We start from the raw sequence: 26,432 nt of genomic DNA, 5'->3' as shown, positions 1-26,432 counted from the left end.
TGTATGAAGACTTCAATTCCTAATTCATTAAACAACTCTACTTAAAGACCTAATTTCTTTTCTATTTCACCATGCATGTCCATTACGTTGTTGCCGTTTTGGTTTAATCCGTTAGGATAAACGTCCTCCCAATCCAAGCTACTATCCTTACCTAACAACATATCTTTATGCATTGGATCACTGCCTCCCAATACCTGAGGCTTAAAATCGGTATTTTCAACAATTGACAACTCCATTGTTCTCTTGATAGGTTCACCAGCACCAAATATACGCCTATAAGTTTCGAATCTGGTATCTTGTTGGGTTTGTTCCCAATTATTAACTCTTGATTGCAAAGGATGAAGATTGTTTATCTTGGACGATATATTTACTGGCCCTGATTGGGTATGTAATGTTTCTGATAATGATGGTGCATTCTTGGATGCTGCGTTGAAGTGAGTGGATGAAACTTCAGATTCTCTTGAATCGGAGGGGATTATTTTCAAAGACTGTATTGAGTTAGTAGATGCATATATGAATATGTAATTTGTAAGTGGATAAAAGAACATACCATTGCTGAAGGTGGTCAAAGTGTACGGAGAATATGTAACTCAACGGCAAAATCACTCAGGAAAACACTTTCAACTTTTCCCTTTTTTTGTCTACAGCAATTCTTTTGCAGATGTACACTACCTGCCACATCAAATCGTATAAAAAAAAAATCTTTACTAACAAAAGACTCTATCCTCATCTCAGATAGATCACGAACAGTTAAACAAACAACTAAACCCCAACTATGGCTTCTGTATGTGCAGCACCGCAGTGCGGTAAAGAAACAAACTCTATGTTGAAATGTCCTGTGTGTTTACAAGCAGGTGTTTCCAGTGTGTTTTGCGATCAAAATTGTTTCCGTTCTAGTTACTCGATTCATAAAGCAATCCATAAATCAGATGACGGAGAAGAAACTTATATTCCCTTTCCCAACTTTTCATATACTGGCGACTTAAGACCTCATTATCCATTGAGCCCAAGAAGGGCTATTCCTAAGCATATTAAATTACCCGATTATGCCCAACATGGGAAACCAATCAGTGAAATTAAAAATGATCGTGTTGGTAAAATACCCGCCTTGACCCCGAAGGAGATTACCAAGATCCAGAAAGTCAGTAAAGTAGCTAGAGAAATCTTGGATATAACTGCAAGCCATATAAGACCAGGGATTACCACTGATGAATTGGATGAGATTTTACACAGGGAATGTATCAAGAGAAATGCCTACCCCTCGCCTTTGAACTATTACAATTTCCCCAAATCATTGTGCACTTCAGTCAATGAAGTTATTTGTCATGGTATACCTGACAAGACTAAGTTGAAGGATGGCGATATTATTAATTTGGATGTTACGATATATTACATGGGATTTCATTCTGATTTGAATGAAACTTACTATGTTGGTGATAGAGCCAAGAGTGACCCTGATACTGTGCGTTTAGTTGAAACTACCAGGGAATGTCTTGATTTAGCAATTCAAGCAGTCAAACCAGGTGTTGCGTTTAGGGAATTGGGAAACATTATCGAAAAGCACGCATCAGAAAACAACTGCTCAGTAGTACGTACCTATTGTGGCCATGGGTGTGGTACATTGTTTCATTGTCAACCAAACATTCCTCACTATGCCAAGAATAAAGCTATTGGAATTATCAAACCGGGTCAAGTTTTTACGATCGAGCCTATGCTTAACTTGGGCACTTATAAAGATTGTACTTGGCCTGATAAATGGACATCAACTACACAGGATGGAAAGAGGTCGGCACAATTCGAACAGATGTTGTTGGTTACTGAAGATGGGGTTGAAGTATTGACAGCCAGAAATGAAAACTCTCCAGGCGGACCAATTCCAAGAATTTAGAGTGGGGAAAATAATTGTAAATAAAACAATTGATTTTTTTATCTATAAAACTTCCTTATCACTGATGAGGATATCGAGTAGCGTGTTTTGTATCTTGCTAAGTGACGATTCAAGCACTTGTAACTTCTTTTTAAATGAGTAATTACCCTTCAGGTTCAAAGCGTCATCGAAAGCGCCATGATGTATGGATATGCCTGGGTAGTATGTAGTTAATATGGTATACTGCTCGTGTAAGTCTTTTAGAAAATTGTAGTTTTCCAATGTTTTTGCCATTTGGAGCTCTCCCGAAGTGTCCGATGACTGCAGGATAACCATTCTCATTATTTCCCCGGTACAATCGAATAATCCCATGATATAATCTGACTTGTCAACAAATCCAATCGGCGAAAGACTCTTTTCAGGTAAGGCAGTTTCTGCGTGCAAGAGGTAGCTCACAACTGCATCGATTTCCCCGTCTGCCACAAGGTTGAGTAGTTGTGTAAACAATTCATACTTGATCAATCCACCTGTTCGTTTGTAGTACCCAAAAGTGAAAAACTCAATCAATTCTTCAACTGCCCCCAGAATTGAACCTCGCAAGTGGTAATTGTTTACATATATGGCATTCACTTTACGTAGGTGCTCACCAATTACATTCAAGTATAGAGTTAGCTCTTTTGTCACAATGTCATCCAGCACTGATCGGTGTAGTGTGAAAATTGCCTTTTTCGAGTAGCTCGTTATTTCCCGACACGATCGAATTACCGTCTCTCTTTCATCTTGTTTGACTAGTAGGTGGTCTCTTGCTGGAATAAAAATCTGTTCTTCTAAGCTCATCTTGGTCGCGTCTTCCCTGAGCGGTTGTGCGTGCGTGTGTGGATTTCTTTCGATGTGGTTCCATGAAGAAAGTAGCGCACGCATCAAAAAGACAAAAGAGAAAAAAAGGAAGAAGAAAAAAAAAAATTGCAAAGCACCGAAATACGTTGCCAACTTTCATACTTACACGGCAAATGTCTTCATCAATTCAACTACTTAACCCCAAAGCCGAGTCATTCAGAAGGGCTCAGGCGTTGCAAGTTAACATCAATGCTGCTCAAGGTTTGCAACAAGTTTTGGCATCAAACTTGGGTCCCAAGGGAACATTGAAATTATTAGTTGATGGATCAGGGGCATTGAAATTGACCAAAGATGGCAAGGTTTTATTAAACGAAATGCAAATTCAACATCCTACAGCAGTAATGATTGCTCGTGCAGCTACTGCACAAGACGAAATCACGGGAGATGGAACCACTACCGTGGTTTTATTGGTGGGTGAATTATTGAAACAAGCAGAGAGGTTTATCAGCGAAGGCATCCACCCAAGAGTTATTGTTGATGGGTTTGATGTTGCGCGTGATGAGAGTTTAAAGTTTTTAGATCAATTCAAGACCAAGACTGAGACTTTTGACCGTGAATTTTTGTTACAGATTGCTAGAAGTTCATTGATTACTAAAGTCACCAATGATTTAGCTGATGTGTTGACGCCTATTGTTACTGATGCCGTGTCAACGGTCAAGCATGATGATCATCCTTTAGACTTGCACATGATTGAAATTATAACGATGCAACACGGCCATTCAAAGGAGACTGAGTTGATCAAAGGGCTTGTATTGGACCATGGTGCTCGTCATCCTGATATGCCTAAAAGGGTGCAGAATGCCCATATTTTGATCTTGAATGTATCTTTAGAATACGAAAAGACTGAAGTCAACTCAGGATTCTTTTACTCATCGGCTGAGCAACGTGATAAATTAGTTGCATCGGAACGTAAATTTGTTGATGAGAAGTTGAAAAAGATTGTTGATTTGAAAAATCAAGTTTGTGGTGATTCATTAAATTCTGACCAAGGGTTTGTTATAATAAATCAAAAGGGAATAGACCCCATGTCATTGGATGTATTGGCCAAGAATGGAATATTGGCTTTAAGAAGAGCCAAAAGAAGAAATATGGAGAGATTGCAATTGGTGTGTGGAGGTGAGGCACAAAACTCGGTTGATGATTTGACTCCACAAGTCTTGGGTTATTCCGGGTTGGTTTATGAAAATAGTATAGGTGAAGATAAATTCACTTATGTGACGGAAAACAAGGACCCTCGTGCTTCCACCATTTTAATTAAGGGATCGAATTCTCACTCGTTACAGCAAACAAAGGATGCGGTTAGAGATGGATTGAGGTCAGTGGCTAATGTAATAAAAGACAAGAGTGTTATACCTGGAGCTGGAGCCTTTTGGATGAGTTGTAATAACCAGTTGCTTCATGATAAAAAGATATTGAAAGGTAAAAACAAGCCTGGTATCCAAGCATTTGCCGAGTCACTTTTGGTGGTACCAAAGACATTGTCAGCTAATGCTGGTTTAGATCAATTGGAAACTATATCTAATTGTCAAGATGATATAAATGATGGACACGTTGTTGGTGTTGATTTGAAAACTGGTGAACCTTTGGATCCAACAGTGGAGGGTGTTTGGGATTCATATAGGGTGGTGAGAAATGCTATAAGCTCAGCTACTGGTATTGCATCTAACTTGTTGTTGTGTGATGAGTTGTTGAAAGCAGGAAGATCGAGTTTGAAGGAAGGTGGTGCGGGAGGTCCACCTGGAGGTCCACCTGGTGCTGGTGGTGGAATGCCCGCAGGTATGCCGCCCATGGGTGCACCAGGCATGATGTAAGGTAGATATAAAAAGCAGTTTAAATCGCAAAGCTAGACTTTTTTACAATGTAAGTGACAAAAAGCTCTGTTGTAAGGCGTTGGACAAAAGTAAAGTACATGGATACACTTTTAAACATTGTTGCATTTACGAGCAGTTAGGGGCGGGACAGAAGGCTTGGCTAAATTGAATAGTTAGGCATGTGTGTGTAGCAAATTAATACCGAGCTAGTTGATCCCTCAGCTCAGCCGTATGTAAACGTAAATTACGAATAATTTACTTGGCGTTGAAAAGAACAAAAACAATAAGGAATAAAAGGAAAGCAGGTATGCATTAAAAGACATTCAACTTAGCCTAGACCCAAATTTACGAAAGAATAAGTTTTTGAAAAGGGGTAAAGTGGTTTGTTTAAAAATGTAACCATTCTTAAAATGGGAAATAGAGCCTTGTCTATTAAATGCAGAATATGTAAAGATCAATTATCCATCGTCTAAAACGAGCTAAGCCACTTGAAAAAAAAGAGTAGAACTGGATGCCAATATCACTTTTAAAGCACCTTCTTCCATTTCGTTGCAAAATAAAAAAGAAAAAAAACAAGAGGAAGAATGATTGGACTTCATGGAAATACTAAAAGAGTGAAAAGTGGAAGTAGAGCTTGACAGTTGAGCAATTTAAGGAGAGTTCAAGAGTGATTTGTTTCTCTCTTCCACTTTAAGAAAAAGCGTAGAATCTAGACCACGACAAAGAAAGTACAATTGACGCTACGGTTGATAACCAAGCAGCTTTCGATGACTTAGACGCAAATTTAGTGAGGTATGTCATATGTATTTATCCGGAAGCAAGTAAGTATTGGGACATGTCAAACTTCCGAATATTGAAGTGTTGTGATCCAGCCCTTGGCTGATGCTGATTCTTGTGGTCAATAATTTTTCAGTCCATATATCACACAAAGATGGCAAAAAACTAACCTCCAAATTTGGGTATTAAAAAGCATAGAGGGTTATTTTATTAGCAAAGACGCTTTGTGATAATACACGATGCTATTATTGTGCCCACCTCAATTTAAGTGACTATGCGTAGCTTTAATTGCTGTTATAATAGGTCTTCAACCTTTATTGTTTTAAAATTGTGATTTGTTTTTTGTTTTTGTTTATTAATTCCGGGTCAAATATAGAGCAAATGATTTTCGGAACATTTTTTGTAAATAAATCTTTCATCACAACAAATCAATCACTAGGAAAAGGAACTGAGATGGGTTTTTTGAAAGGTATTGGACCTGAACAAGATACCTGGATCACTCCTTTGCAGTCCCTGTCTCTTTCCCATCGACTCTAGATTTCCAAGATACATGAAATCTCATTGTTGATGGCATTAATTTCCATTACAAGAAAAGAAAAGCTTTAAAAAGATCTGGACTAAAAGTAGAACAAAGAGACCCAAAAGTAAAAAATGATCAATCTGTTGTCAACTGTTGTCAATTGTTGTCAATTGTTTGTTTGTTTAACTTGCGCTGAGGCGGATTTTGAGATTTTGATCGAAGTGAGCCACAAAACCGAAAGGAAATCCGGAAGAAAGACAACGAAAGAAGGATCTAAACTTATCCATAAATCCGAAGCATTAATACATTTAAGAAATACCGAGGCAGGAAGGGTTCATATTTTTTTCAAACTAGAATCCTTAAAAAAATCTTGCTATCATGGAGTGCAATTAGAATCTATAGTGTAAGCGAAAAGAAGGAATTTTTGATGCGCCCTGTGTTGACGCCTAAAAGAAGACAAGATTACTTTTTGCTTCCCCACAAAACCAACTGAGTGGTAGTGGCTTTTTTAAACTAAACGCACGTAAAAATGATGCTGTCACCTGTAAGGCATGAAATTTCAATACAAGAATATTTTTGCTATTTCAGTCTACTTTGCTTTTAGTAAATCAAAAGGCTGAGAGGTAATAGCAAGCGAGACTAAAACAGCTAAACGAGTAGTTGTAGTGACTGAGTCAAGAAGTAGAGGCGCTTTTGGCGTTTAACATTCTTCCCCCCTTCCTCCCCCAGATTTATCAACAGGTGAGCGGGGGAGAAATATAAATGCAGTCTATTTTTAAGAAAATTAATATATGCCCGAGGAATAAAAATAAGAAGAAAGAGAAGGCCAAGGAATCTGTCACCTTGGCCGTAAAATGCAAGAGAGTACTCTTCTTTTTCTTCTCGTTTGCTTTGTGTGTGTGCGTGAGTATGTGTGTGTGAGTGTGTGTGTGAGTTTATAGTTTAGATTTGTTTACATAGCCTATCGTACATAACTTAGCCGGAAATACTTTGTTGCTCTTCGTAACTATGAAATAGACACCGTTCAGAAATTTTTTTGTCTGTTTTCTCTATGCATATACACTTATTATTATTATTGTTGTTGTTGGGCGCTAATCTTTTTAAATCCACAACATATTTCAGTAAAACAAAGTATACATTATCAGCAACAGTTGCTTCAGCAGTTCGAATAAGCGTACAGACTAGGGTGAAGTACGAGGAGGGGAAAATATTATGATTCTTTTTTAGTTTATACGTGACTATTTGGATGATGATGTAATCCCTACACTGAGATAAAATCTAAACAACGTTGTCACTTCGTGAAATTGAGTTTTAGTCTAAAGAAGTTAAAGGTTAAAAGAATATGCAGGATCTTTTTCATTTTGTTGTTGTTAAACCTTCGGAAGAGCACAATCGAAACTTAAACACAAGGTTAGAAAAACAAAAGCCTCTCACCACCCTACTAAAACACAGTAAGTTATCAGAAAACAAACCTTTTTTTTCCAACACTCTTTCACAACTTAATCGTGTTTGCTATAATACCTTGATACTTTTTCAACTATTATTATCTTTGACTTTGTAAACGCACATGCTACAAAACGTACACAAAACTAAGAAAGAAAGGAGAAAAGAATAATTTAGACGCCAGAATCATAAAAGTTAGACAAAGACAGAAGATAATCTAGGGCAATCTAAGATTTTATGCATAATCCAAGGTGCATATAATGTTTTTTGGCTTCTGGCTCATGACTGGAAAGTAGAGCTATGTACATAGAAGAGGAAGTGAACATTCTTTAGGACTATGGGATACGCCTCGGTAGAACCAATACGTTGAAATTGTAATTTTACTTATGCTGGAGAGGCAAAATATGTTTTTACTTTTTTAATCTTCTTCCTTTTCGTTTGATTCAATTTTAGCGTTTGAAATGACAGAGAAAGAAAGAAAGAAAGAAAGAAAGAAAGAAAGAAGGGTAAAAGAAAGGGACTTAGCCTCAAGTTACTCAAAAAAAAAAAATTGAGTCAAGCTAATACGAAAGAATAACCGAAAAGGAAATCGTAACGAAGGTTAATTCAAAGATGCAACAATGCAGAAAGCAAAGAAGAAAGGAACTTGAAGTAGGAGCAGAGAGAAGAAACATGTAGAGGTGGTTCAGGCAAGACAAACCGAGCAAAAGATATTCTCACCTAGTTTCATTTCACCAAGTAGCTTTCTTACTATTCCATTGGGCGTAAAACACTGTTTCACTCAAGGTCAAATTCTCTGCTAGCACGTGAAATTCAACCACTAAAACAACAGCAAAGAAACCACAAAGAGGTAATAATAAAAAAAGGCTCAGTTGCATACTGAACACAAAAGTTTGCCTACACTGAAGAAACGCAATAGCGAAATAAATATCAGACATGGAACCGAAGAGAGATATCTCACGAATTGCATGGTGTATAATAAGCGTATGGTCTTTCTAACATATTGGTTCTTAAACTTTTGGAAAAATAGAACAAAAGTCAAAAACTAAAATACTCAAAATAATAATAAAAACAGCCTAAATAAATCGATTAAGGAAGGGAGGAATGCAAAAGAAAGCGGAAGGCGGAAATTATGAAAGTTAATGGAAAGGCAAAATTGCCGCCTTTTGCTGGTGCACCCTTCAATAATGCTTTTCTTTTTCTTTTTATTTTCTCGCTCTAGTCCCTATTTATCGACTTCCAACTTTTGTACAGCAACTATTAATACACGAGGCATATTTACGAAGGATAAGAGGTCAAAAATATGTAGAAAAAAGAAAAAAAAACAACAAGGGAGGGGCGGAGAGTAAGAGAATTTGTGCAGAGAGAGTATTAGTGTGAGGCCATCTAACTCATGAAAGGCAAGAAACAAAGGATTCAAAGATGAAAAATTGCGTTAAGGCGATCTGAATGTAAAGAGGGGTATATATATAGAGGGGGAAATTAAGTTATTCTTCTTTGTTTTCAAGAAGCAAAGAATAATAAGTTTAGTTGCCTTTGCTTTTAATTAGGCATTTCGAGTATTACATTGTGTATCTAAATATAGAATAGTTGTACTACAAATAGAGAAATTGTATTGTTCTTTGTTCTTTAACTTAATTTTAATTTCATTTTAATTCTAGATTTTTTTTTTCTTGTTAATTAAGGGAACCACGTACATGTATTTGTTGGGAGGAGGAGAAGAGATATTGATTCACTGATTGCCTGCTAACTACTACAGATGGATGTGATATTTGAATAACAAGAAAATAATCTTGTGAGATATATTTCTAGTGTGTACTTTACCTTACCTAAATGAAAGCAATATATGTATATCAGTGTGTGTTGTATGTGTGTGTGTGTGTGTACAATGGCTAAAAATCAATTTATTCTAAAGCAAAATTGTGTAACTTGCATTACAATGCACAATGTATGATGTAAAAAATATGTACATATATATATATGCAGGATTCACTAAAGTGTAAAGCAAACAGAAAGTTATTTTTAAAGCATCACGTATATGCAGTACCAGAGCCGTATATATTCAATTTTAAAAATTTAAAATAAAAACCCCCAAAAAATTTAATTAAAGAAAAAATTTGACAGACGAAAGAAGAAACAAAAAACAAAAAAACCGACAGACAAAAAATAAAGTAAAATAAAAGTAAATAAACACACTCTAATAATCCAAAAGCGAAGTCGTATCTGAAAACTACTTGGGAAATTTGGGGAAAGGGGAGATCTACTCCTATTCTTATTGTCAGCTGTCTATTATTTTTAAAAGAGTGAAGAGTGTTTCGATGCAAGTCTATAGTTGTCGCAGTTGATCTATTTGCTAAAAATATGAGCCGTACTTTCTTCGGCATTGTCCTGTCTTGTGTTTTTGTCCTACTTTGATGGTGAATGCTCTGAGTGATTTATGGTTTTTTATTCTTCTAGAGGTAAAGAAAAGGAAACCAAGTTTTGCAACACCTCTTTTACTCTTCAAAAAAGAACTACATAGACAAAGAATGTTGATCGATGGAAGGGTGACCAATACTAAGACATTACACTGTATTATGATAGAGATCATTCTTGGCGATAAATGTGCAGTCGGTACTTAGCTTTTGTCTCACGCATGGAGGACACGAACTGAGGAATAATTTGGTTCCCAGGAAACTTTGCAACAAGGTTTGTTCATCACACCTATACACCATCATCCACCTTCACCTTCACCTTCTTCTTCATCTAACTACTCAGTTGCACTAGTGTGGTAATCATAAACTACACTGTGTATCTATGATAAAGCTACATTTCTAAAGAGTCGCAAGTTCTGGCAACAAAGTAAACTTGCACACCTGACCAATAGGACAGTCAGGGGCAAATGGGACTCTCAATGAAGGCCTACAACTGATCACTGCATTGGAAATTCATCACCACACGCACTCTCTTCTACCACCAATAATGAAGATCCTATCCAAGGCAAATGGGCTTTTGTATGTTCAGTGCACACAAATGCAATAAAGAAATAGAAAACAGACACAGAAAATTTTCGAATATTCGGATTTTCTATTTTCTTGGAGCTAAATGCACGACCAAGGCATATTACACAAAACAATAAGACTAAAATATAAATTTGTGCTTTTTAAATAATGAAAAAACCTACTTAACACAGCTTACATATATATATGTCTATTGGCTTTTTCTTGAAGGATACAATAAAGATTACAAACTACAAACTACAAACTACAGAACTTTTTTAAAAAATAGGCCATTGTGCAGAATTCACACAAATAACCATTCCTAAGAAGTAACAACAAAAAACCCACACAAACATTCTTCTTTATTTTCCATCACAAACAAAGACAAAAACAAAAATGAAAAAATAAAAAAATAAAAAAATAAAAAAAAATAAAAAATTATAAACAATACATTTTCCTTTCTTATGTGAGTGTTTATTTTATCAGCAATGAAATAAAGTGAAACCAAAAATTTTGATTTTTTATAAATAATTCATATAAAGACGTCTAGAAAAGACCTCGCATAAGAAACTTTTTCTTTTTTCCCATTTTGATCCCTGTTGAAAAGCTTAATCTCCTCCATCAGATCAATAAGAAAAAACGAATAAAAAAGAAGAATCATCTGCCCTTCGGTCCTTTTTTTGTTTTTATTTTCTTTTTAAGGTGTCGTCAAATTCTGCAAGAGAAGTTAGATCAAAGGTTTTGAAAATTAGCCACATTCTCCACATTTTATCATCAAAATCATCATAAAGGCGAAAAAAATACACAACCACAACCACAACCACAACCACAACCAACCATTTTGTCAACTTGGTCGTTGTAAATTTATTCTCCTCCTAATCCTGTTTCAATTTCAATTTTAAAAGATATTGTTACAAAAAGAAAAATAAGAAAAGAAGTTGCGTTTAGATTATTTTGTTGGACGAAACCAAAACACAATAATTTCGATTACAGTTTTGTTTTATTAAGACGAAAAGATTTGAATTAATTCATTCACTATCCGGTTCTAAACCTTATTTTACCAAAGAGAAACTCCTCCTGTTTTATTTTCTGTTATTTTTTTGTTTTGGTTCATTGCATTCACCATCAAAGATTAGATTGCACATTTGCATCATCATCATCATTTTGAACTTTAATTTTGTTTTAATTTTATTTTTTTTAAATTTCTTTTTCCACCAAAAACAATTACACATTCCACCCCCAAATCCCTTGCATTTGTGATTGAATTATTTTATTATATTAAGATACTGATTAAAGGAAGAACATGAGTACAGCATCGGTGAGCAGTAAGAAACAAACCCAACCTCAGACACAACGGCAACGTCGTCAAAAGCAACAACAACAACAACAACAACAGCAACAACAACAACAACAGCACCAGAATCAGAATCAGATCCAGTCATCTCCTTCGCATTACAATGAAACACCGCGTGTTACCAGCGGCGGTGTTTACCCTTATTCTACTGCAAATATAAATGGTGCAGGCACCACCCCTTTATATTCGCATTTGCAGGAAAGAAACCCATCAGCGTCATATGTACCTACCACTAACAATCCCTCAGATGGAGAAAGATGGCATCAAGGACAACAAACTAAATCTGAACCTCACCACGGACCCCAACCACCAGTTTACCATCAATACCCACCACAATCAGCCTATCTTTCTCAGGATATCTTTAATCCTAATCAACAACAACCACAACAGCAACCACCACAGCAACAACCACCACAGCAACAACCACAGCAGCAACAACCACAGCACCATCACTCCGGCGCAATGGCTCCCCCTCCTCCAGGACAGCCGTACCCTGGACAAGACCCCAATTACCAATCAGGACCTGACCCCCAACGTCAGGGTCAACATCCACATCAATGGGGCCCTTACCCTCCCAATCCAAATCAGCAGTACTTCCCGCAGCCGCCTCAACAACAACCACCACCACAACAAAAGCAACCTCACATACCTCAAGGGGACAATGGTCAACCCGTACGACAAAAGAAGAAACCCGGTAGAAAACCCCGTGCAAAAAAGGATGAGGCACCAGTAAATGATTATCCGTATGGTAATCCGCAAGTTACCAATAATGTGGTACCAGCGGTGCAACTTCCACCCAATTCGATCCCTCATCCATATCATCAGCACAACCCCAATATTCCTGTTTCTGCTGGTGCCGCCCCTACTAATGACAATAATGCCAAACATGTAACACGCAGATCACGTATGGGATGTCTTACTTGTCGTCAGCGTAAAAAGAGGTGTTGTGAATCGAAACCAAAATGTACCGAGTGTGGTAGGTTAGGGTTGAATTGTGTGTGGCCTAGACCAGGAACTGAACACAAGAATAAGCCAAAAGATCAAAAAGAAGATGAAAATACTATTGACCATGAAATTTATGGTAGAATTAAGGTATTGCGAGGAATAGTTGAGTACAGGTCTCAATGAGGACAGAGAATGTGTTTGCGGTTGTGTGAGTGAGTGAGTGGTAGAGTCGGTCTTCTAATTTTCTTCACTTCTACAATGACGACGACCGCTAACTTCAGATTAGCATGTCGTCATATTCATGGGTTTAGATTTTATTTTATTTATGTTACTTTGTTGTTTTTTTAAAGTAGCATCTAGTTTTTTTGTATTTATAATCTTATAGTGTATCAATTTTGTATATTTTTCAATTATTTACTCGTTATTGAGTAGTAATCTACATATCACATGTAACAGTAAGAAGGGGATAGTGGCCTTGTAGAGTGGGAACAGATGCCGATGTTGGTTTTCCAACATTGCCCCTGCCTTCACGAGTATTACTTATTTAGGAAGTCAACGATTTTCAAATTTTTTATTTATGTTTTCTTCTTATTTTTTTTTGCTGTTGGACTTTTTTGACAACAATTCCAACACGTAACAGTCGCCTTGCAAAACAAGCCCCAATCACAGTACACTTTATACCACAGCAGACACTACTACCATTTGACATAACCCAATTCACCATTAACTATGTCATTACAGCTTTCACCCAATCTAAGGAATCGTCAGATTTCGATTTTAGAACGAATGCTTCATTTAAACAAAGACGGTTCGGCAGACTTGACATTGGCCTCCAAGTCGGAAGAAATCATCTGGAAAGTTCTTGTTCTCGACCAAAAGTCGCGAAATATCTTGTCATCAGTCTTGCGAGTGAATGATTTATTACGGTGTGGAATCACTGTCCATGCATTGATTAATCAACAACGATCAAAATTACCAGATGTACCAGTTATCTACTTTGTTGAACCCAGTAAAGAAAACATCAGTACTATAATCCATGACTTGAATGATGACAAGTATGATACTTATTACATCAACTTTACGTCCCATTTACCTCGTGATTTGTTGGAGGAATTTGCCAAACAAGTGGCCCTCCTGGGTAAAGCATCAAGAATAAAACAGGTGTGGGATCAATACTTGGATTTTGTTGTTACTGAACCCAACTTGTTTTCATTAAATTTGAGCAGTATATTTACAATTTTCAATACTTCACAAACGAAAGAAGAAACTATCCATGACTTGGTGGGCACCATTGCTGATGGTTTGTTATCATTAATTATAAGTATGGATGTTGTTCCGATAATACGTGCCCAGCAACACGGACCAGCTGAGTTTGTGGCCCAAGAACTTGATTTGAAATTGCGAGAATACTTGAGCAATGCCAAACTGTTGGGAAATGACCATAGTACTGCATTAACGCAACGGCCAGTACTTATTTTGTTGGATAGGAACTTTGACTTAGCGTCAATGTTTGCCCATTCGTGGATTTACCAGTGTATGGTGAGCGATGTTTACCTGTTGAAGAGGAATACCATCAAATTGCGCAAAACCACCAAGGATAAGAATGGCATTGAATCGGAATCGGTTAAAAATTACGATATTGATCCTCGTGACTTTTTTTGGAGCAGGTATGCCCAGTTGCCATTTCCTGATGTGGTTGAAAATGCCGATGTTGAATTGAATGCATATAAACAGGAGGCGAAGGAGATTACCAACAAGACGGGCATAACGTCTTTGGATGATATCGATCAAAACTCCACCAGTTCAACAGCAAATATTCAACAAGCTGTTGAAAAATTGCCCGAGTTGACGGCAAGAAAGGCAACTTTGGATATGCATATGGATATTTTATCTAATTTGATTAATGAATTACAAGCCAAGAATTTGGATACTTATTTTGAAATTGAACAAAATGCTGGAGGTAATCATAATGATACAAAGATATTGAAGGAATTTATGGATTTGTTGAATAACGATGATGCTAAACAAGATACTTCGTTGGATAAATTACGTACATTGATCATCTTGACCCTTGTTAGTGATCACTTATCGCCAGATTATATTTCCAAATTTAAATCAATCTTGCTTCAGCATTACCCCGATTTGGACATGTCAGCCTACGAATATATCTTGAAGTTTAAAGAACATCTGAAACTTGCCAATTTGTCCAATTTGTCCGACTCTTATTCCGGTGGCAACAACCATAATGGCAGTGGAGGAATATCGTCGTCCACATCATCATCCAATGCGCAAACTTCTTCAGCGTTGCTTAGTGGATTATCATCGAAACTTTACGGATTGACTGAAGGTCGTATATCTGAAGGTTTAAGTTCGATAGCATCAAAGATTAAAAATTTCATCCCTGAACGAAATTTGCTCCCCATTACTAAAATTGTGGAAGCAATTATGGATCCAGCAAATTCCAATCAACAATCGATCAGTTTAACTGATGAGTACTTGTATTTCGATCCCAAAGCAAGAGGAGGTGGACATTCCAAACCACCAAAGAGACAATCGTATAGTGATCTGATTGTGTTTGTTGTGGGTGGTGGTAACTATTTGGAATATGTTAATTTGACTGAATGGAGCGGTCAACATGGAGGGGGCGAAGCTGGCAGTAGGAATGGAGGTGCTGGAGCAAGTGTTGGCACAGGTGCAGGTGCAGGTGCAAGTGGATCTACTGCTGGTGGTGCTGGTGATAAGGGGAGACTAAATGTCATTTACGGAAGTACTGATATCCTCTCGGCGACGGAGTTTTTAAAAGAATGTGAACAGTTGAGCAAAAATTAGGTACAGTTAGAGAGCAAAAATAGTTACATCAAAGAAATTCAGCCAGTTAGTAGATTATGTCCTCATTTCCCTCTTTCTACCACCCCACTTTGGATCTATTAATAATAAAGAAAAATAATACACACACACACACTCTCTCTCTCTCTCTCTCTCTAAAGGAATGTCTTTGATTCATTCAATACTTTAGTTGACCTTCTTGAATCCAAAAACAACAATTCACACTCTTCAACATCTTGTAATTCAACTTTTGAACGGCCAGCAATTGAACTTAATATACCAGCAGGTGTCAACAACTGCAATGCATATCTCAATGACGTCTGTAACCCATCATGGCTCAATTTATTAATTGCATCATCAGACAAGATTAAGTTTTCCAAGTTGGCTCTTTTTGTAATGATCGTCTTGATTTCATCTTGGTTATAAGGCAAGGTTCTAACAATCAATAAACGATCAATTAAATCGGGTGGGCATCCATGAGGGGCTTTAATTGACAAATCATCAGATCCTTTAACGGTAGTTAATCCTCTATTTGAAGCTAATATGACAATGGGGGCAATACTGCTTTCCAATGCTTTATTCAAATATGTAAAAATTTCCAAGTCCAACATATTTACTTCATCAATAAACAATACTCCAGGGATCAATTCGGCTATTCCTTGATCAATATATTTTGAAACTACCTTGTTGACTTCACTGCGTAATTTATCGGTGATTTCTGTCTTTTTCGGCTTCAACAATTGTCCCATCATACTCAATACGTCTTGTCCACCTTGAGGTCTGGCATTGGCCACATCCAAATCATGTAATGTGACATCTTGAACAATTTCCTTCTTCTTGTGTACTTCTCCCTTGGGAAGTGGCACATACTCTTCTGCTTCTAAATCAAATTCAGTAGCGTATGCATCTGATCTCCCAACGCGTTTAACGGCCCCAGTATTTGATTCAATGTAAATAACATCTCCAATGGCTACGCGTTCCTTCTGTAATGATTCATATATACTTGGATCCAAACGCAAGTTTTTCGTTCCCTTGGCCGTTTTCAACCCAACAATCACATGACTTATAGTTTTACCATACCCACCCAATGGATTCTCGGCTTCTTCAGGAGTCAATTCAATCACTTCACCTTCATACACTTCTTTCGTTTCTTTAATTCTCAACCCAATCGCCTTACGGAAATTCTCCATCAATGCACTTGTCTTTTTAACTTCAGCTGAATACAACTCCAGCCCCACAATAGGACAAAAGGGCACTTTTGGTCCCAATTCCTGTGAGACAGCCAATGCCAATGCTGTTTTACCTGTGGCTGGTGGGCCGGCAATCAAGACTGCCTTTCCCGACATTTTCTTGCTCTTGATTAAATCAACAATTATACCACACGCTTCACGTGCATCTTGTTGTCCGACAAACCCACCTTCAATGGGCTTGGCTGTTCCATGTTCGTTTAAACCGAGTCCTTTGATGTGTGTGTGGGCGGCGGTTCTGTTCTCTTTGGAGGTGGATGTACCACCACCACCAGCAGTAGGTAAAGATGTAGTTTGATCAGTAACTTCGCTTATTTGCACCATTGTCTGTGAATGATATGTAGTAGCAGTAGTAGAAGAGGAGTTAGTGAGATGATAGAATTGCGGTTTTTTATGAATGATATTTCAGAGACTTGTTCGATGCTTTTTCAAAGAAATCAATTTTTTTTCGTTTTCATCAAGTGTCGTGTTATTTTTAACAAAAATAGAAATACATTTGTGACATTCGTGTGAATATTTTACGACATTAAATTTATCAGAGTGTTAGTGTACAGTGTTTTTATTTTTATTTCATACTAGTGCGACATAATTGTTCATACCAATGCGACATTTATTATTCAAACCAACACGACATATTTTTCATACCAGTGCGACATAAATTGTTCGAACTAGTGCGACATAATTTTGTTTTATGCGATTGTTTCGGGTAGGAAAGGAAAATCATAATATAAGATTAAAACGGAATAATGAATTTCAAGCTGGAGTTACACACAAACAGATATGTAGATGGACTTGGTAATTCTTTTACTTTGGACCCGGACGTCATGGATTTGGACTTCCAGACAGCTCCATTAGAGTCCTGTTTTTGTTACAGTGATTACAATGAAGCAGTCCCTCCAACTAAAATTGAAGCTGACAATTTACATTCCAACATGGAGTGTGATGATGTAGATGTAGACGTTAGCTCTGAACAGGATGAAACCTATAAATTTAAAAGAGGTCCATACAGATACTACTCTGAAGCAGAGAAGCAAAGATTCTGGCAACTAGTTATCGAACAAGGGTCTTCTGCGTACAGAGCTGCACAAGCGCTCAATATCAGTTTACAAACAGCTTATACTTGGAAAAGAAATTGGAATTGCCTTATTGCTAACGAAATTAATGGTATTTATGACGAACCTAAAAAGCGTGGCCGCAAACCTCTTCTCACCCAAGAGCACAAATTCTTTTTGAAGGATTTGGTTCTTTCTGACCCTACTGTTACCTTGGACTTCTTGTTGGATAAACTAAGGAGTACATTTGAGGGTGTGAAGGCAAGTATTTCTACTATTTATAACTTTCTCACCAAGGTATGCAAGTTTAGTCTCAAGAGACTTTCCAAATGGGCCATGAGAAGGGATCTGCCAGAATTGAAACAGCAGAGATTCGAGTGGGCACTTGAAAATAAGGATAAAATTGACCTTGAAAAGAATTGCGTTTTCATTGATGAGGCTGGTTTCAACATTAGTATGAGACGGGAATACGGGTGGTCAAAAGTAGGTGAAAAGGCTGTCCTTAAAGTTCCTGTCACCAGAGGTCTCAATGTGTCATTCTTGGGTGCTATCTCTCCAAAAGGGTGTATTTACTTGAAGGTACGACTCCCAGCCGAGACTTCTCCTAACAAGAAGAGAAAAGTCAATTCCAACACTACCATTGCGGAAAAGAAGACAAGGGTTGGTACCACAGCTGATCATTTCTACTCATTTGTGAAGTCTGTGCTTGGAGAAATTGAGGCAAGCCAGGCACTTAAGGAAATGAAGTATTTGGTACTTGATAACGCAGCCATCCATAAACGTCGTGACCTCGAGTTATTGGTGGCTCTGAGTGGAATGGAACTAGTATTTTTGCCAGCTTACTCACCTTCATTAAATGCAATTGAAGAGTTTTGGTCGGTATGTAAGACTAAAGTTAAACGGTCAAACTTATCTAGAAAAGAACAATTAACTCCAAGGGTAAGAGAGGCAACAGCAAAGATAACCTTAGAAAGCTATCAAGGCTTATGTAGGCATGCTAGTAGCTTTATACCATACTGTTTAGAAAAGAGATCTTTCTAAACTGCATGGACTCTTGTGAATAGGAAGGGGACAGCTTTTGGCTTGGGAAAATAACTGCAAAAGTCTCCCCAAGAGAGGCGAGTAGAAAAGGACTAAGCTCAGACAAAAAACATTTGGTTTGATATTATTTCATACTTTTAATCTAATTACCCTAATTCCACAGGACCAAGTTCAATCGGGTCAGAGGTATGGAAATTCTTTTGGGTAATAACGTGGTATGAACAATTATGTCGCTGTAGTATGAAACAAAAATAAAAAGACTGTATTAGCATAACCCCATTGGTTGGCATCAAATGGAAAAATTACACAAACATTTTTTTCTGTGCTTCTACTGAAGTGACGAGCTATACAAGAGAAACCAGAAAACAAAAAATGTAAGTTTTAACGATGTTGCCTTAGTTTCCCATACATGAGAAACATTTTCCAAGCTGATTCAGATTAATGACTTCACATGAGATGCATAGTATACTAGGTTAATCACATGCAAGAACGGCTACACAAGTCTCACTACCATCGATGATGAGATGCACTTTTGCAATCAACAATTTAGCGCCGAAAAGCCAGTTCGAAAATGAGGAAACTATAGGAGAGATACGAAAATTATAAATAATAGGTCGGTTTCCATGAATGTTGTCCTATTGAACAAAGAGCTTAAGCAGCGCGATGATTTCCTTGTCAAGTTTACCTGTTGAGGTATTGAAAGAAGTTTTCCATCATCTCAACCAACACTATACGTTAACGTTAGCTCCACTACATTCCAGATTTTACTACATTGCCAAACCCAAATTGTACAGGAACATATATGTTTATTCACCATGGCCAATATACGACGAGCTGAAGAAACCAAAAGATTGGAATGAAACTTTTCACATTTCGAAAAGTCTCAACAACCTCAAGAGCAAAAAGTATACAATAATATCATCCGATACGCTTGAGAGATATTTAGCGAAAATGGACAGGACGCAAGAAATTTATCATTTTGAATTGTATGTTTACAATGTGACAATGATTGACTGCATTCTAAGGCATTTTACAACAATTCGCTATTTTGAAACACTTCTCAACTACAAACCTCCAGAGCCTGGTGAAAGTGCAGATTATAAGGTGTACAACTCCCTTGATCTTTACCATGATGTTACTGTTCTTGTTTCCCCTGATTTTCGACAGTACTCAGATACTTTCAAGTTGTTTCACATTCCCTACCGAGATTTACCTGTCGTTTTGGAAAGCGTTGATAGGGTAAAGCAATTGACAGAGATGGGGCTTCGCTTAGTTCTTGATTGGCGCCATAAGCTTTTTCGTTGTACTATAAAAGTTCCCGTGCTCGAGATCTACTATGAATTCATGTATATGACAGGGAATTTTAAATTGATTGACTATTTTGACACCAGCTCTCTTAGGGAGTTGTCACTAAAAGGAGATATTGACGTGAACACGTTTTTCTCCAACGGTGATTTAGAAAAAGACTTTCCACATTTGGTACAATTATGTTTAAGGTTAATCGGTAAAAGACCTTCTGCAGTTCAAGATCTAAGACATTTTAGCCATGGTAAACTATTATCCCTTATTGTGTCAACCCACGCCAATGCTGAGTGTGATGCTAGGGCCGTATGTGATTTGACCCCCAGGTACCCCAGTAGTTGTATTAACTGGTGGATGGAGGAGCCGATAAATGGTTCAATGTTACACACACACAATATGAAAGTCTTGAGTCCCAATCTCCCGTATGGTACTATCGGCTATCATTTCCATAGCAATGAAGATTTGACAAAATTTAAACATACTGTTGTTACTGGCACTGGAGAGGTGGTGGAGGTGAAGTTCAAAAAGTGGTATACAAATGATGAATTATACACCATATACATGAAATCCGCGTGGCCTCCAGAATTTCGACATAGTGTTGAGAAAGGTTGCACAAATTATTATACTAGTCCTTATTGGTAGCCGATGGCACTTTGTGAACAACGCAACAAAGAGAACTAGCAGTCGCTTCTATTTTTTTTTGTGTGTGTGTGAGTTGTTGTTTTGTTGGTCTCCTTTGTTGTTAAATTGTTGATATACCATCATCTTTTGTTACTAATCACAATATGCAATCGATCATGTTGATCTCAAACCCGTGGGACTCGCGAGGTTTTAAAATTTTCGATCATCTTCAAGTGGGTGAGCAAATATCAACTTTTGAAGAGTACTCCATTATGAAACCAAAGAAAATTTCAGATATGCTCGAAGCGTTTTTAGAGAAGACTAATAGAGGGCAAGTAGAGGATGACAAATTACGTGAGCTTATGATAGATCGATACGGGGAATCTTTTCTGATTCTTCAAGAATCAGAAAAACAGGAGGTGTTGAGCATTACCAACAACGTTGCCAGATTCATAGATATTGGTAAACCCCCATTAAAGGCCGACTTATCAGATAAATCTATAACTGTGATAGAAAAGATTATCAGTGACTTGCAATTTTGCGCAAGATGCAAGTACCGTGGTGCAAAGGAGTACGCGGATTCATTGAACAACGTGATCACGGTATCTTTAGTTTTATTTTTTTATCCCAAATTTATCAGACGTGCCTTAAGCACCAAGTTAAGTGCACGTTTAGATTTGGACAAGTATAATGATTTTGAGATATCGGTCACCCCAAACATTGGTAACTTTCAAAGGGAAGATTTGATGCTGATGCCGGTACAAGGGTTCACTCAGTGTACACTACCAGAATTCAAAGTACCTCCCACTCAATTTATTGATTTTATTGAACCCCCTTGGGCAACAAGATTGGCGGAATTGTACATATATCCCATTGTACGATTCGCTTATGCTCAAGGGGGGTCTGAAGTGGAGTGCAAGATTGAATTCGACAGAGAACGTCTTTTGAGAGATGGTAAGAAAAAGAATCGCCCTGATTACACTGTGAAGGTACAAATAAAGCTGGCAAAAGGAAAGGAAGCGGAATCAGGAGGTAAAGGGAATTCGGAGGTTGATTTAACATGGGTTGCGGAAGTCAAACTGTGTACCCTCAACAACATTTGTGACACGACGAAGGCATCGCACAAAGCAATCTTGCAACAGGTTATTATAGAAATGTGGTTTGCGGCATCAAAGATAGGTTTCCTCATATCATTGGACCTGATTATTAAGATTACTGTAAAAGATATCAACAATGATACAGTAAAGATTGAGGTCGAAGATTGGGCAGAAGAAATGCTTGGTGTTGGAGGATGTTTACTTGTGGCTTTAGCCAAACTTAGAGAAGACGACTTTAAGATGTCAAAACTGGATCGTGAGAAGCTTGAGAGAATAATTTTTAAAGAAAATGCTGAAAGGACTCACTCCGGTCAGAGTTCTGGCGCCCAAAGTAAGGAGTCTGAAGGAGGTTCCAATGATGATTCTGGTGCTGGTGCTGGTGCTGGCACTGCTTCTGGTGGTGGTGGTAAACAAGGTTCACCTGGTAAAGGTTCCGGTTCTAGTGGGGCAGCAGATGTACCAGGTGGTGACCATGACAGTCCTAAAAAACGCGCCAAGCGTTCCATGCGTAAACTCAAGGAAGTCAAGGCCAGTATCAAGCATCTATTCCACCTCGAAGAACCACCTAAAGAAAATAGGGCTCCCGATTCTTATAAAGAAGAAGTTGTGGGCAAAAAAGCTGCAGAGCACATTCCGGATAGTGGAGCTCTTAATAATTATGAAGAAGAAGAAGCCAAAGTAGTTGAATCGAGCAAAGATGGAGAAGAGAACAAGGAAAACATAAATCCTCTCGAAGCAGAAGAAGGAAAAAAAGACGAAGGTTTGGGAACTCAAAGGAGTGAATCTTCACCTCCCTCTAAATTTGGTACTGTGATGTCATTCTTTAAAAGGCACATGGAGTAAGGGTTTTCTTTAGAAATGGCTATATTGTCTATAAATGTCTTGGGGAGATGAGTAATTTCAGTTGGTTTGGTAAATTAGCTATCCATTGACATAAGTGTCTTTATTCAAGAAGAAAAGTATATATTGTCAGCTAGAAAAGAATATATTATTAGCTAGAAAAAGTAAAGGTTGATTATCTCGAACATGCTTTGTGGGTAAGTCTCAGGAAAGTTTGATTCTCTCATATAGTCATATAATCAGTCCTCCATCCCTCTCTCTTACCGCATATTCTCTATTCTATGCCCCAATATAAGTCAGCCGACTTCCAATCGCCAACCAATCAACATTGAATACTCTTTTGTCGTGTAGGCATTGAAACTTAATGAACAATTCATTATCCCTTTTTAATCTTATATTATGATTTTCCTTTCCTACCCGAAACAAAATCACATAATACAAAATTATGTCGCACTAGTTCGAACAATTTATGTCGCGTTGGTATGAAAATTTATGTCGCACTGGTATGAAAAATATGTCGTGTTGGTTTGAATAATAAATGTCGCATTGGTATGAACAATTATGTCGCACTAGGATGAAATAAAAATAAAAACACTGTATTTGTAGTGTTAGTCAATCATTGGCTACAAGATGTTGTGGATTGACTCCAATCTTAGAAAAGTATAGCAATCGTTTCCAATTGCTAAAGTAACCACCACAAGTGGGAGTCCATTTGTTTGAGAATGGGGTTACTACACACTCGCTTGAGGTGGAAGAGTTGCAACAACACAAAGAGATACGAATCATCTGGCTCCACCTGGTAAAGGCAGTTAATTCAACTACAACTGCCTACATTGAATAAGAGTTCCTCATTCCAGAGTATCAATCAAGAATGTATGCATCGGGAAAGATCTATAAATTGGTTTATTCAGTCCTTTTCAGCATCTTCGTCTTCATCTCCATTGTCTTCTTCATCATCCTCTTCTTCCACTATATGTTCAACTAAGAAATTAGCACCTTTGAATTCAGGCACTTGTCCAATAGTCAAATTTGAATCACAAAAAATGATTTTTTTAGGATATGGTTGCACAACTTCAAATTTAAATGGATTTTCCGTATAATAATGTTGCACATCATCGAATTTACATCTGCATTCCTTGGATAAGTCCAGCTCCAATTCAGTGATCAATTCATCAATCATTGCTTCATCTTGTAACCAATTTTCATTAGCATGATTCAATTCCAATGTCATTTCCTCAATGAATAACTTGAGTTCGATGTAGATGAAAAATTGCAGTATCGATATTGACTTGTTAAATTGTTCAATCAATCGTTTACCACTGGGTAGTTTAACAGCCACACGTAAGAGTGAGTCATTGGTACCATCAGTTAAGCTATCAATGTGGTTGTCTTTGATCAAATTGAATAAAAACCAGCGTCTTAACTTGATCAAGTTTTCCGCCTCCTGTTTCAAGCGCAATTCTTCATCACGTTTTTGCTTCTTCAATTTGTCTTTTAATAATGATTGAGTGTATGCATCATCTTGTTGTTGTCTAATCAATCGACCAAAATCTGTCTCTTGTTTATCGTACCTCGCTGCAACTAATTGAGGGTTGTACTTGTCGATATTCTTGGCCAAATACTTGGCAATCTTCATCACAGTCACATTCAATTCGTCATCAATAATAAATTGTTTCGACAAGTTGGATTTGTAAACAATTGACATTGATGCCATGACATCAGGACTAGCAGACACATTAGCAACAAGCATTACATATGGCGTTTTCTTGATTTTATATGTTTGTCCAATTTCCCAAGCTTCTGGTGAATGATCAACATTGGCAAAATACAACTTTGTTGATTTGGATTCTCCAGTGTCTCTGTTGAATGACTTTTTGAATACGGAGTTCTTGAGTAACCGATTGACAAAATTGGTATTTTCAATTGAGTCATTAGTCAAGACAACCAATAGCCAGTCATATTCCTTTTGGCAATGAGAGTGCAATTCGTTGAATCCTGACTCGGTTATATCGTACAAGTCAATTGCATGGGCTTGCTCTTTCAGTTCCTCCTTTTCTTTCAATGTCGACAAGTATGAATAATCGGGATGAAACTTGTCAAAATCAAACAGTCGATTAAATTTAAAATTATTGTCATATTCATCACTGCTACTCCAGCCAAAACCGAAAAAGAATTTGATAGAGCTGATAATCACCAGAAGGATATTTTTGGGTATAATCAACAAGATGATCCATAAGGTGTTCAAAATAGAGCTGCTGCGAGCAGTATTGGTGGTAGTATTAGTACTTAACCTACTACTTGACGTGTCACTTTTCACTTTGCGACTTTGTTCCACCACTGTTTCATCATCTGATTCCTTCTCTCTGTACAATTCTCGTTTCTGTTTCTCTTCACGTTCATGAATAAGAGAACTATGAATGCCCACGTCCAACTGCCAACGCGTCGATATTTGAGGCGCTTTAGGCAATCGAGGCATAAGTGAGTTGAGAAACATTTGGCTTTGCAAATTGACATACTCGCCCCTAGTTCTTGTTGATGCTGATCGATGTATTAGTTCACCAACGGCTTCGTCATCGCCATCGTCGTTGTCGTGATATCCACCACCATTTATATCCTCAATCTCTCTCGTATCAATCGCCGAACTTGAGCCTATGTCATTTTGTAAATGTGTTCGAGCCGATTCAACTGTGTCAAACCCGGATTCCAAGTATGTCAAGATGGCATTATTCAAATCGTGATCATGAACTGTTAGTAGGCGGTGAATTTTGGCATCGGTGTCACTAGAAGAATCATCTGATTCCAAGCCAGCTATTACTTTAAATTGCTCAAGAGCTTCTTGATTGTTTGAACTTGACATTGGAATGGGTGGAAAGTGTTAAACAGTAGCTGTTATTCTAGTTGGAAAGGTGGTGGTTGTAATAAAAGGATTTGGAGGTGTTCTTTTTTGTTGGTTAGTATTGGCGTGTACTTTGGATAAAAATACTTGCTATAAACTTTTATTTTTGCCTTCAATGGAGGGTGTTGCCAGATACCAGTTAGTCAAATGGCAAAGAGTGCTGAGTTGGACGATTTGAGATTCTCTATTAAGTCATATACAAATAAATAAACCATATGGAGTGTTGTTTATACATAAACAAATATCTTGTTTAGAGTTACGGTTGCAAAATAATATAGGAGGACTGAAGCAAATTTTACATCAAATAAGCCCATGGCCGATGAAAACGGGAAGCTAAACCAATTGTATACAGTTGGAGACTTCCTTATGCATACCCTTCAACAGTGATCTCGGTCTTTTCTTCTGTTGCCAAGCAGGAAAATCTTTGCAACAATACTGGTTTAGCTTTCAAAGCTTTAGCTGCAAAACAAACCCAGCGGGAGCGGTGTCTCTGCAGTCCGGGGTCGTTCTTAGTAGCGCAAAAGCCGCCGGGGGTGGGGGGAATTTGATCAATTTGGAGCACAAAGCTAAAGCTGTTGTTTTCCTTTCATTTTTTTGAATCATCAGCCGTTGAAAAAATTTGGTTATAACTTTAAGAATTAATTTAACCTCGGCTAAAAGAAGCGATTGAATATATGAAATCACATCACACACAAAAGTTACTTTTATTTTTTTTTTTTAAAACAGCAACACAAGACATTATTACACAAACTAGGGCAATTCATATGCAGTATACACACCACACATATAATCACCGATTTAAACAAAAAGAATACCCTTTGGACAATAGAAAAAAACCTGGGGCACAAGGCCACAAAGAAAACATAACTTTGTCTAGATCTTTATCAGACACTTTTGATAGGTTGACAGTCCTAAATT

At 37.5% G+C, this 26,432-nt stretch overlaps 10 protein-coding genes across 10 annotated transcripts; 6 read left to right on the top strand and 4 right to left on the bottom strand. All coding sequences in view use genetic code 12, as the record gives it.

The window, feature by feature from the left end:
* Positions 1-41: 41 nt before the first annotated feature.
* Positions 42-553, bottom strand: CANMA_000687 (uncharacterized protein; the record flags this gene model as incomplete). The annotated part of the gene is made up of 2 exons (XM_051818065.1): positions 42-488; positions 551-553. The coding sequence occupies 2 exons, from the start codon at positions 551-553 to the stop codon at positions 42-44; spliced, it is 450 nt and encodes a 149-aa protein (XP_051673760.1).
* Positions 554-775: 222 nt separating this feature from the next.
* CANMA_000686 (methionine aminopeptidase) lies at positions 776-1,888 on the top strand (the record flags this gene model as incomplete). Its single annotated transcript, XM_051818064.1, has 1 exon — positions 776-1,888. One exon carries the CDS (start codon positions 776-778, stop codon positions 1,886-1,888), a length of 1,113 nt encoding a protein of 370 aa, XP_051673759.1.
* A 42-nt stretch (positions 1,889-1,930) lies between these two features.
* CANMA_000685 (uncharacterized protein) lies at positions 1,931-2,704 on the bottom strand (the record flags this gene model as incomplete). Its single annotated transcript, XM_051818063.1, has 1 exon — positions 1,931-2,704. The coding sequence occupies one exon, from the start codon at positions 2,702-2,704 to the stop codon at positions 1,931-1,933; it is 774 nt and encodes a 257-aa protein (XP_051673758.1).
* Positions 2,705-2,877: 173 nt separating this feature from the next.
* On the top strand, positions 2,878-4,575 carry CCT6 (chaperonin-containing T-complex subunit; the record flags this gene model as incomplete). Its single annotated transcript, XM_051818062.1, has 1 exon — positions 2,878-4,575. The coding sequence occupies one exon, from the start codon at positions 2,878-2,880 to the stop codon at positions 4,573-4,575; it is 1,698 nt and encodes a 565-aa protein (XP_051673757.1).
* Positions 4,576-11,596: 7,021 nt separating this feature from the next.
* On the top strand, positions 11,597-12,775 carry CZF1 (Zn(II)2Cys6 transcription factor CZRF1; the record flags this gene model as incomplete). The annotated part of the gene is made up of 1 exon (XM_051818061.1): positions 11,597-12,775. The coding sequence occupies one exon, from the start codon at positions 11,597-11,599 to the stop codon at positions 12,773-12,775; it is 1,179 nt and encodes a 392-aa protein (XP_051673756.1).
* Positions 12,776-13,321: 546 nt separating this feature from the next.
* CANMA_000682 (syntaxin-binding protein) lies at positions 13,322-15,421 on the top strand (the record flags this gene model as incomplete). The annotated part of the gene is made up of 1 exon (XM_051818060.1): positions 13,322-15,421. One exon carries the CDS (start codon positions 13,322-13,324, stop codon positions 15,419-15,421), a length of 2,100 nt encoding a protein of 699 aa, XP_051673755.1.
* Positions 15,422-15,573: 152 nt separating this feature from the next.
* Positions 15,574-16,989, bottom strand: CANMA_000681 (RuvB family ATP-dependent DNA helicase pontin; the record flags this gene model as incomplete). The annotated part of the gene is made up of 1 exon (XM_051818059.1): positions 15,574-16,989. One exon carries the CDS (start codon positions 16,987-16,989, stop codon positions 15,574-15,576), a length of 1,416 nt encoding a protein of 471 aa, XP_051673754.1.
* Positions 16,990-17,411: 422 nt separating this feature from the next.
* CANMA_000680 (uncharacterized protein) lies at positions 17,412-20,702 on the top strand (the record flags this gene model as incomplete). Its single annotated transcript, XM_051818058.1, has 2 exons — positions 17,412-18,656; positions 19,452-20,702. The coding sequence occupies 2 exons, from the start codon at positions 17,412-17,414 to the stop codon at positions 20,700-20,702; spliced, it is 2,496 nt and encodes an 831-aa protein (XP_051673753.1).
* Positions 20,703-20,845: 143 nt separating this feature from the next.
* CANMA_000679 (uncharacterized protein) lies at positions 20,846-22,621 on the top strand (the record flags this gene model as incomplete). The annotated part of the gene is made up of 1 exon (XM_051818056.1): positions 20,846-22,621. One exon carries the CDS (start codon positions 20,846-20,848, stop codon positions 22,619-22,621), a length of 1,776 nt encoding a protein of 591 aa, XP_051673752.1.
* A 904-nt stretch (positions 22,622-23,525) lies between these two features.
* On the bottom strand, positions 23,526-25,475 carry CANMA_000678 (uncharacterized protein; the record flags this gene model as incomplete). Its single annotated transcript, XM_051818055.1, has 1 exon — positions 23,526-25,475. One exon carries the CDS (start codon positions 25,473-25,475, stop codon positions 23,526-23,528), a length of 1,950 nt encoding a protein of 649 aa, XP_051673751.1.
* Between the last annotated feature and the right edge of the window lie 957 nt (positions 25,476-26,432).

This window comes from Candida margitis, assembly GCF_024628925.1.
Source record: "Candida margitis strain CBS 14175 chromosome Unknown scaffold18, whole genome shotgun sequence".
NCBI lineage: Eukaryota > Fungi > Ascomycota > Pichiomycetes > Serinales > Debaryomycetaceae > Lodderomyces > Lodderomyces margitis.
This window is presented reverse-complemented; position numbering and strand designations above follow the sequence as displayed.